General features: G+C 33.9%; 1 protein-coding gene across 1 annotated transcript; it reads right to left on the reverse strand.

The window, feature by feature from the left end:
• Positions 1–1,610: 1,610 nt before the first annotated feature.
• Positions 1,611–11,885, reverse strand: LOC126886839 (zinc finger protein OZF-like). The gene is made up of 2 exons (XM_050653923.1): positions 11,268–11,885; positions 1,611–7,454 (listed from the first exon to the last, which is right to left on the reverse strand). The coding sequence occupies exons 1-2, from the start codon at positions 11,506–11,508 to the stop codon at positions 6,286–6,288; spliced, it is 1,410 nt and encodes a 469-aa protein (XP_050509880.1). The 5' UTR covers positions 11,509–11,885; the 3' UTR covers positions 1,611–6,285.
• Positions 11,886–11,897: the final 12 nt, after the last annotated feature.

Here is an 11,897-nt window from a genome sequence, read left to right on the forward strand (position 1 = left end):
GTCAGGGTTTTTGTTTTACTGTAATTCATCTTCAGTCCTATCTTTGTCGATTCTCTATCTAGTTCTTCCATCATTCTTTGTAATTCTTCACTTCTTTCTGCTATTAATACAATATCATCAGCATATCGTAAGTGATTCAGATATTGCCCGTTTATGTTTATACCCAAGTCATCCCAGTGTTGTTGTTTGAACACATCTTCTAGCGCTTGGTTGAATAGCTTGGGCGAGATGGTATCTCCTTGTCTTACTCCTCGGTTTATTTTAATAGGCTCCGTTTGTTTCATTAGCTTAACAGTTGTTGTTGCCTTATTATATATATTTGTAATTAAGTCGGTATATCTGTAGTATCCAATATACCATAAATATAAGACTTAAATGTATGTTAAAACTCAATTTTATTGCAACTATTTCTTATCTAATAAATTAATCTTTAATTCTGCTATCTCCTTTTTTAACAAAATTTTTATTTAAATAATTCGTTAGACTGTTCTTACTATTATATAAAAAAAAACAAAATTTACTTTTCACCTTTTGAATAGATTACTTATTTCTTCTTTGAATTTATGAATTACTAAATGGTGCTGTAGAATTGTTCAATAAAAATTAAACAAATATGGTATGTGATATAAAACAACTCTCTCCTTTTCACAAATAATCTGACTAACTTTTTTTCTCTTGGATTGTGTAGTCCTTGTTTCTCCCACACGTGCTCCTCGGATGCAGCGACGATCCTTCTCGTCCAAACTGCTTCACAAACAAACAGCAGCACTCGCTCGAAATCTCTCCTCAGTTTTCCCTCTGCTCGATATCTTGTGCAAATTGATACCAACCGGCTACTCGTTCCAGACAGAAACAGGAATCTCTTCGGACACGAGGAGATTGAACTTCTCAACCCGATCAACGATTTCGTTTCAACACGATTCTGCTTATACGGCCACCGACTTCACCACTTTACACAGACTTCTTACTTTTCAAAAACTGGACTGCTCTCTTCAGATCTTCATTACACAGTGAACTTTTTTTTTCTCCTCAAACTCAGACTCAAACACTCTCTCCTCCATCCGTCTCTCTCGTCAATCACAAAACATCCTCTCTACACATTACATCCCTACTTTCATTTCCTAAGAACAAATTATTTTTGTATACAACTTTTCCGTTTTGTCAAATTCCAGGAGATGCCAAAATTACTTTTGTGTTTCTACATGCTATAAAAACCCGATATTCTAAAACTCAAGAATTGTGTTTACCGTCTTTCCTTCTAAGAAGCATTTATAAACGTCCTATTCACTTCAAAGCGAATACATGTACTTTCTAATCCGACCGTATTAATTTTATAAGTCCGTTCATAGAATCATTAATACTGAACGATTTTCACTTTCCACGAAACACTGCTTATGACTAACTAATACTATTTACAATTTTTGGCCATATACAGGGCGATGAAAATCTATGATCTCGTGGTCTTTGACATAAATTAATTTTCTAAATTTATCCCATATCCCAAAATGTTAACACTTTTACCCAGGCTCCTACAAAAATTTTATTGGGGTTTTCAAAGATTTTAAATTATGTTTAATCTATCACCTTTTGTAAGAAAACAAACAAGTAAACTCAGTTTTAAATTTTATTTTACATATACGTTCAGAAAAAAAATCATAGGCCATGATAACAAGTTTAATATGGGAATTAAAATATAATAAATATTAATAATTTTTCACGTTTATTCTCATAGTTCACGTTTATAGTACTCAATATATCTTGAGTACCTAACTATGAAAATTATCCTGGTTAAAAAAACAACACATAGCTAATTATACATCTGAATATAAAGGAATGCACAAAGCTGTTGCAAATTGATGGAAAATAGTAACATCAGTAAAGATTTCTTTAAAGATTGATAAAAGTTGCCTTTCTGAAACCGGTAAAACATTTTCTGTGGTTTTCAACTCTTTGTAATACACTTTGCTTGCTTTTTCCATCTTTTGTGAGGGACAATGAATATTGGGTATCCCGAATAAAGTACGTGCCTCCTAGTGTACAGGCAACAATACATTGGCTTATAGGGCAGTCCTTACAGTAGGGATCCTGGCCTATACACAAAAATGCAGGCGGGTGTGGGGTAATACTGCACGTTGGTTGCATTGCTGGTGTATTGGCTAAACGTGCAGGGCAGGGTATGGTGCCGATAGAAAAGTCATTCAGGCATCAAATATCCAAAAATCTTTTCAGGCCATAATAATGAAAATACCTTCTCCAAATGCAATAAAAACTTATACTGAAATGATGGCATCCCCTGAGGTAAAATGTTCCGGAAGTAAAATGAGCCTCCGTTCGGATCTCCGGGTGAGAACTATCTCAGGGGGAACACCATTGCAGGTTAGAAAAATCAGGATAGGGTCATGGAATCTTGGTAGTCTTACAGGTAAGAGTCTGGAGTTAGTGGATGCGCTCAAACGGAGAGTTCAAATTGCTTGCATTCAAGAAACTAGGTGGAAAGGACAAAGGGCAAAAGAACTAGGTGAATGATACAAATTGTGGTATGCAGGGAGTAGTAACACTAGAAATGGAGTTGGTATAATTGCTGATAGTGAAATGAAAGATAACGTAGTGGAAGTTGTAAGAACGAGTGATAGAATGATGTCAGTGAAATTTGTAATTGATAAAGAGGTATTGAATGTTGTGTGTGTGTGTATGCTCCTCAAACAGGTCTGGGTGAGAATGAAAGAACAGCTTTCTATGACTAATTAGGAGACGTCCTAAGTGATATTCCGTCTGAGAAGAAAGTTATAATAGGAGGTGACTTCAATGCACATGTGGGCCAAGCCAAGGCAGGATACGAAGCAATACATGGGGGATTAGGCTTTGGAACTACAAATGAAGCTGGAGATGATATGCTTGAGTAAGCAACAGCACTAGATATGACGATTGTTAACACATTCTTTAAAAAGAGAGAAACTCAACTTATTACGTACAAAAGTGGACAACATCAATCCCAAATAGACTATTTCATGATAAGGAAAGAAGACATACGTGAATGCAAGGACTGCAAGGTAATAGTTAGTGAGACAGTAAGCCAACAACATAAGCTGGTTGTTCTGGACATCGAAGTAAAAAGTGAAACAAACTAAACCAAAATATCGAAGAGGACCACAAAAAATCAAGTGGTGGATGCTAAAAGGTGAGAAAGAAGGTCTATTCAGGGAAAGAATAGTAGAGAAAATATGTTGGAACATGAAAGGAAGTCCTACTACAATTTGGAGAAAAATGGCCAGTAGTATTAGAGAGACTGCTATTGAAATACTGGGGAAAACGTCAGGAAAAAAGTTTGAGGATAAAGAGACTTGGTGGTGGTCAAACGAAGTAAACGGAAAAATAAAAGAGAAGGGAAAATTATATAAAAAGTGGCAAGAAACCAGATCCAACACAGATCTTCAAAACTATATGGTCGCGAAAAAGCAAGCGAAAGTAGCAGTAGCAGAAGCGCATTCAAACCTATACGATCAACTTGATACCAGGGAAGGCGAAACCAAGATATATAAAATAGCCAAACAGAGAGCAAAGAAAGCAAAAGATTTTAATCATATTAGATGTATCCGAGATGAAAATAATAAAATACTAGTTCACGAAAAGGATGTCAAAAAGAGATGGAGAAAGTACTTCGACAGCTTATTAAATGAAGAATTTGACAGACAGCCTGTGGAGTCAACGGATACAGTAGCAGCAATGGTCACCAAAATAACAAACAAGGAAGTGGCTCAAGCGCTTCAAAAAATAAAGAAAGGAAAAGCGGTAGGACCAAATGATATTCCTGGGGAAGTATGGAGAGCATTGGGAGAGACAGGAACAAGGTGGCTAGCAGGTTTATTTAATAGAATTATGGAAGTTGGACAAATGCCAGACGAATGGAGAAGCAGTATACCTGTTTACAAAAACAAGGGAGATATACAGCAATGTACAAACTACAGGGCTATAAAACTGCTTACCCACACCGTGACAATATGGGAGAGAGTAATTGATAGACGGATACGTGAAGAGATTGACATATCCGAGAATCAATTTGGCTTTATGCAGGGCAGATCAACAAAAGACGCAATTTTCATTATAAGGCAGTTGATGGAAAAATACAGCAGTATAGAAACAAACGCTCATATGGTATTCATTGATCTTGAGAAAGCGTATGATAGAGTTCCTCGAGAGATTCTGTGGTGGGCACTCAATAAGAAAGGAGTCCCTGGTGCATATGTCAAGATTGTGAGGGATATGTATGATGGAGTAACGACTAGTGTTAGGACAGGTGTGGGAGAGACTGATAAATTTCATGTGAAGGTAGGATTGCACCAAGGCTCGGTGCTTAGTCCTTATTTATTCTCATTAGTTTTGGACCAGATAACAGCGAAACTACAGGGTAGCATTCCATGGTGCTTAATGTATGCTGATAATGTCGTGTTAGTAGGAAATAGTGAAAGAGACTTAGAACAAAAACTGGAACAGTGGACACGAGCTCTGGAGGAAAAAGGTTTAAAACTTAGTAGGACAAAGACAGAGTATTTGGAATGTTCATTTAACACCCTCAGCGCCAGTGTATCTTTTTAGATACACACTGTCCTCAACGCTGTGTACCGAAAAAGATACACCTGTCTCGTTGTGTTCGATCGGTTGTGTCTCCTAAAAGGACATACTGTCTTAAGTTTTTATATGTAGAGAATAATGTTATGGCCTGAGCCGATTTGCTGGTATAACTGGGTTTGGTCTTAGACACGTAAACATGAAAAGATAGGTTGTATGTAACTAGAAATTCATATAAACATACAAAAATAGAAAAATACGAAAATAAACTGCAAATAAATAAAAAAAATGCTTCAGTCACCCTAAAATAACATAAAAAACTCTATTCGCCCAAAAAACATTTTGGCCCAGAATGAAAATTTTGTGAACCACCCGTGGCGCTGAGGGTGTTTGTTAAAGATGGAGTTACTATAAATAAAATGGTACCTTTGGATGATGAACTGATTGTAAAAAGCAATAGTTTTAAGTACCTGGGATCGGTATTACAGAGTAATGGAGAAATAGATGGAGATGAATGCAGTAGAATTAGGGCTGGATGGATGAAGTGGAAGGAAGCGAGTGGTGTGTTGTGTGACAGACAAGTTCCAATGAAGCTGAAAGGAAAATTCTATAAAACAGCCATAAGACCGGCTATGATGTACGGAACTGAATGTTGGGCAGTGAAAAAGAAAGAGGAACAACGAATGCATGTGGCGGAGATGAGAATGCTTAGATGGATGAGTGGAGTGACAAGAAAGGATAAAATTAAAAATGAGTATATTAGGGGAAGTCTAGGTGTGGCACCAATTGATGCCAAAATGAGAGAGCATAGGTTGAGATGATTTGGTCATGTTCAACGTCGAGACGTTAATCATCCAATACGAAGAGTAGCTGAAGTGTAGATTCCTGGAAAGAGTAGGAGAGGAAGGCCAAAGAAGACGTGGGGGAGACGATTAGGCAGGACATGTTGGTAAAGGGGATTAATATTGATATAACCCAGGATAGAATTGTGTGGAGAAATGCAATTAGGGAAGCCGATCCCGCATAGGGATAAGGCAAAGAGAATGATGATGATTGGATATGAGATAGTGGTGCGAATGCACATCTTCATGTCGCTAGAACAGTGAATATCTACCTTGATGATATTGAATTTAAAAATTATATTGGCCAGAATTTAGTCCAGATCAGATTTAAATCGACTATAGCATTTATATGATACTTTAAAACATCGCATTCGAAAAAAAATTCTATTCCTATGATACTGGGGGGCTAAAGATAGTACCAGAAAAACTTTCATTTGCACTTGAACTGTTTTACTAGTAACATTTATCAACACCATGTACCAAGTCAAGTACATTTTTGTAATAATTGAAAAACGGAAGAATATAGTAAGAGTATTAATATCCCCTTATATTTCTATCATTTTATACAACATTGTACACTAGACATTTTTTAGTTTAATGACTCCTAGAATTTATAAAACTCAAATAACTTTGAAGCGGATTATCTCAGAACTATCAAGACTGCACTTACGTCCCAGTCCTTAAGGAAACAAGTCCCAGCCCTTAAAACTGTTATTTTGCCCTAATAGTTTTTAAAGCCAAATTTGCTGTATTACATTCATGTCACTCTACTAGTTTCTCTCTATATTCCATATGAAAAAGTTTCATATCATAAGGTTTTAAACTAATTAGCTTTTTTGGGTTTTGTCAAAACCAGGTATTGTGGACTTATACCCCTTCAATTGTGAAATTCTTCTCCAGTGTGTGATTTTTGTATACTGTGCGATTTCATATGTGTATTTAAATTAGATTTTTGGTTAAACAGCTTAGAACAAATTTCACACTTGTGAGGTTTTTCACCTGTGTGAATTCTCATATGAATCTTTAGCTTACTTTGTGAAGTAAACGGCTTAAAACATGTCTCACAATTGTGAGGATTTTCTCCAATGTGTATTTTAACATGTTTTTCCAAATCATGGACTTCATTAAACGGTTTTAAACAGATGTCACACGTGTGATATGTCTCTCCAATGTGCAATTTCATGTGCGCACTTAAATTAGATTTCTGAGAAAACAACTTACAGCAAATTTTACATACATAAGGTTTTTCACCTGTGTGAACTCTAACATGTGTTATCAAATCACCTGCTTTACTAAAGCGTTTAAAACAAACCTCACATTCGTGAGATTTTTCTCCAAAGTGCAAAGTCATATGCATATTTAAGTTACATTTTTGGTTAAACGTCTTATAACAAATTTCACACTTGTGAGGTTTTTCACCCGTGTGAATTATCATATGCGCTTTTAAATGACTTTGTGAAATAAACGGCTTAAAACATATCTCACAATTGTGAAGTTTTTCTTTGGTGCGTGATTTTTGTCCAGTGTGCTTTCTCATATGTATATTTAAGTTAGATTTTTGGTTAAATGACTTAGAGCAAACCTCACACTTGTGAGGTTTTTCGCCTGTGTGAATCCTCATGTGCACTTTTAGATTATTTTTTGAAGCAAACTGCTTACAACATGTCTCACAATTGTAAGGATTCTCTCCAATGTGTATTGTAATGTAATGTTTTTCCAAATCACTTGCTTTATTAAACTGTTTCAAACAAATGTCACACGTGTGAGATTTCGGTCCAGAGTGGAATTTCAACATATGTGTATTTAAATTAGATTTCTGAGCAAACAACTTCGAGCAAATTTTACATTTATAAGGTTTTTCACCAGTGTGAATTCTCATATGCACTTTTAAACGCGCCTTTGAAGGAAATTGCTTCTGACAGATTTGACAATTGTGAGGTTTTATCCCAGTGTGGTGTGTTTCCAAATCACCTGCTTGATTAAACAGTTTGGAACACATTTTAGATATGTGTAATTTTCCTTTTCTTCTTTTTATATGGAGGGAATCTAAAAAAACAAATAAAATTATAAGAGAAGTATCCATAGTTCACAAATGTGGTCTACAGGTAACAAAGTACTAAACTCTAAGAATGTACCACAATTTTTTTTTATTAAAATGTTTAATATTAAAAAAGAAAGCGTTTAAGCTCAACACAAGCCATCATCAGCTAATACAGGAACACAACATAGAACTGACCTACAATATAATATAATAAAAATTAGATATGATACTACTTGTCTTTGAAATTTATTACATTTGTTTATCAAAATAATTATAGCCAATTTCCTAAGCTGTCTAACTTACTATCATTTGCATTTTGAGTTGTATAAACATGGACATAATTTGTCTAAACAGAAATTCCTAGCAAAACTCAGATGATCAAAATTTCTACAGATGGTATTCCCAATTACTTTCTAAAGAACTGTATCTATTCACTAACTAATCCTTTACATCTTCTTTTTGAGTCATCATTAAAGACATCAGTTTTCCCAACTTTATGGAAACACTCTTATATCTGCCCAATTTTTAAATCAGGTAATAAACAAGACATAACAAATTATCGAAGCGTTTGTAAACAATCCTCTATACCAAAACTTTTTGATAGACTAATGCACAATCAATTAAAATTTTATTGTAAAGAGCGCCTAATACACAATCAACATAGATTTTCTCCGAATAAATCAACGGTAACAAATTTAGTACTATTTGAACAAAAAATATTAAACGCGTTGGAGAATAAAAGTCAGATGGATACTATTTATACTGACTTCTCCAAGGCATTTGACAGAGTAGATCATAACATCTTATTAGGAAAATTAAATGCTTTTGGCTTCAGCCATCAATCCTTACAATGGTTCAATAGCTTTTTAAGAAACTGCACACAGCAGGCGAGAATAGGTTGTTTTAATTCAAATATAATTCATATGGCATCAGGAGTACCCCAAGGAGCTCACTGTTCACCTTTGTTATTTAATATATTTGTGAATGATATTATCAGAATTTTTTAGAAATTGCGATTTCCTGATGTTTGCAGATGATTTAAAATTATTTAAATCTGTACATTCAAATGTTGTTATAACATTAATACAAGAAGATTTAGACCTGTTGAGTATTTGGTGTGAGAATAATATTTTGCATGTAAATGTTGCTAAATGCTGCTATATAAACTTTTATAGAGGCAATAAAAATATGATGTTCTCCTTTTCATGAACATTTTTCAGTGCGTCACAAATTATACAAAAAAAAAGGTAAGTCCGTGATAATACACATTTATGACATTTATTCTAACGTGACATTTTAGTTAAATCTGACAGTTGTCAAATTTTATTTTCAATTTGGAATAAAACCAAATCAATTGTGTCTATTGCATTTATAAAATGGTATTTTCTTTCATTTGTATAGTCTTATAAATTGTACAGATTATATTGATAATATTATTATTTTATTTAATAAATAATTCTTTTTTGATTATGGCGCCATCTATCGACAACTAGAATAATCACCGAACTAGAATAATTACCAAAGTATTCACAGACGTGCCTTTTTTTCTGTTACATACAATTTAATGCGTTAGAGAGAAATCGAAAAACTGTGACGCACTGAAAGATGATCATGAGAAAAAGAATACTTATACAATTAATGAAAATAAATTGTCTTATGTCAAAACAATAAAATACTTAGGAGTCACATTTGATGAACAGTTGAGTTTTGTGCAACACATAAATAATGTAACAGTAAATGCATTAAAATCTTTGGGCTTTAAGTCTGAGACTATCTGTATAGGTTTTAAGAATGGTATATTATGCTTTGGTTGTATCTAAAGTGAAATATGCATCTATTGTATGTAATCAGGATTATACCTATATTTTAAAAACACTTGACATGCATTTATTAAAAACTCGAAGAGATAACTCTGATTTGGTATTTGTGTTTAAATTAATAAATGGTTTAATTTGTTGTTCTGAACTTCTCCAATCTATTAATTTATATGTTCCCTCCAGAAGTCTCAGACATGTTGATTTGTTTTATATACCTTTTCATCGAACAAACTATGGTATGCATTCGCCCATTGAGCAAACACTAAAAATTATAAACGAGAAGACTTGGAAATGCAGTGGAACCTGCTTAATTCGAACTTCCATAATTCGAAATCTTCTTTAATTCAAATTTTTATTCTGGTCCCTAGCATTTCCTATATAAGTATTGGTAAAAAGTCGTGAATAATTCGAATTATATTTTGGATAATTCGAACTTTTCTGCTATCTTTTCTGAATATCTTAGAATCTTTTGTCATTACTGAGAAGCTAAATTCTAAAAAGCAGCTAAAAATTTCGATCACTTTTGAAAAAAATAAAGTCTGTTTTTTTATAGCTTGCAAATGTTTTAATTGGCATTTTTGGCCGAATTTTGTTAGCCCATTTTTTTAGGTTGGCAAAACTCCGGCAAGAATAGGAACAAAAACATCTCCAAGCAATAAAAATGATTAACTACTGTTTTTGTGCTGATCAACTACTGATATTTATCATTTGTAGATGTTTTTGTAGGTAATCCTTGTTTTTGTAGATTTATTTTTTAATTCAAATTTTTGGATAATTCGAATTTTTTAACGGTCCCCTGAGATTCGAATTATCCAAGTTTCACTGTATTTGGTGTCTCCTTGGCTGCTTTTAAGAATCGGATTAAAAGTGCTTAACAGGTACTTTTTTGTTTATTTTAATTGATTTGTGTAATAGATGTAATATGTGTAATGGATAACTATTAATATTTTGTTTTTGTTTAATGTGTAATTAAGACTTTAATTTTACTCTAGTTTATAAGAAATTACAGAGATTGATTTTATACTGTATGTTTTGAAATGGGGGTAATCCCGTATATAAATAAATAAAAACTCATGATCTGCAATATTGAAAATCAAAATTGTGTATACTTGAAGTAAAGTGATACCTTAATTTGTCCAATAGCATGCTATGGCAGTGAAGCATGGATCCTGAAAGAAACATCCAAAAACAAACTAGACACATTCAAAAGGAAAGTACTAAGGAGATTACTAGGACCTGTGAGGGAAAACGGAATGTTCAGAATTCAATATAACAACAAGCTTTATCAACTCTATAAAGAAACACCCCTGTCAGACTTCATTATAATACAAAGATTGCAATGGGCCGGACATGTGATAAGAATGGGAGAGGATAGGCTACCAAACAGAACACTTAACTCTAGAATGCAGGGAAAGAGACCAGTTGGAAAGCCAAGAAAGCGCTGAGAAGACACAGTAGGCAGCAGCTCATAAGCACTTTTAGGAGTCCGTTTATGGAGAAGAGCAGCCACAGATAAACAAGGGTAAGGGCAAAAAATAAAGGAGGCCAAGGTTCAATTTGGACTGTAGTACCGTAGAAGAAGAAATATTGTGATGCAAAAGAGTTAACATACACATTGAGACAAGTCTTAGTTGCATGCTAGCAGTATCAAAGTCTCACAACAGTGATACAAAAGGCAATACCTGATGATGCTGAGACAGCTGAATACACTATGAGATTTGTATCGAGCTACTGATACTTGCGACAGTTATTGATACAGATCTAAACATGAATGGGGCTCTTCAGATTATCATTTGATTTTATCCTATGGAGCATTTCAAGTTAGGAATAAACCATTGCGATAGCCCCATGCATTTCTTATAGACGATAGAAGCGTGCCGAAGCCACGCAGTACTGACTAGAATGAATCGTATATCGGCAGTTAAGTATGCACTAGGGGTAACGTTCTATTCTTAACGTGAAACAAAGTATAGACATAGAAATCCAATCTGAGAAACATACCATTTTCATGAATTAACTCCAACTTATCCTCCTCTAATTTGATGTTTTCTGTAATAACTTTTACATCTTTTTGGTCTGAAGGATTCCAGCTATCAAAAGAATTGTCTGCATCAGCATTGAGAGAATGAGACTCAGAAAAGTCTTCAATTATTTCAGTCTTCACAGGATAGTCAACAATTTCTATTTTAATATTACATTCTTCGTCTTCAAGAAAATTGTTTTGTTCTTGTTTTACCTCCATTGAATTATCTGTAATTATTTTAAAAAAATATTGCCCATGTATATATGCGGCTTAAAATTGAAAATAAACAATAATGTTTATATTTATTAATCTTCAGCAAACTGTCAAATAGTGTCAAAAGTTTTGACCCAAAACGGTTTTGACAGTTGACACGATGACATCGACATCTAACCTGAAAACCAGAAGCTCTCAAAATGTTGCCATACATTTTTTAATAATAAGAAGTATTTTCAATGATTCCTTAATCAAACTAATAAAATGTAAACTTTTTCAGTTTATTGATTAGGAGTAAATCCATGTTTCCGGTACAAAACTTTTAAAAGGGTGCAAGTAGAAATACAAAATATATTTGTAACTTGCGACCTGCACACTGTATTCACCGATAAGAA

Source organism: Diabrotica virgifera, chromosome 6 (genome assembly GCF_917563875.1).
Source record: "Diabrotica virgifera virgifera chromosome 6, PGI_DIABVI_V3a".
In the NCBI taxonomy this organism is placed as follows: Eukaryota; Metazoa; Arthropoda; class Insecta; order Coleoptera; family Chrysomelidae; genus Diabrotica; species Diabrotica virgifera.

Coding starts and splice junctions, on each gene's coding strand:
- LOC126886839 (XM_050653923.1), bottom strand. CDS start 11,508: ATGGAGGTAAAACAAGAACAAAACAATTTTCTTGAAGACGAAGAATGT. Junction 7,455..11,267: donor GGAGTTAATTCATGAAAATG/GTATGTTTCTCA, acceptor TTGTTTTTTTAG/ATTCCCTCCATATAAAAAGA.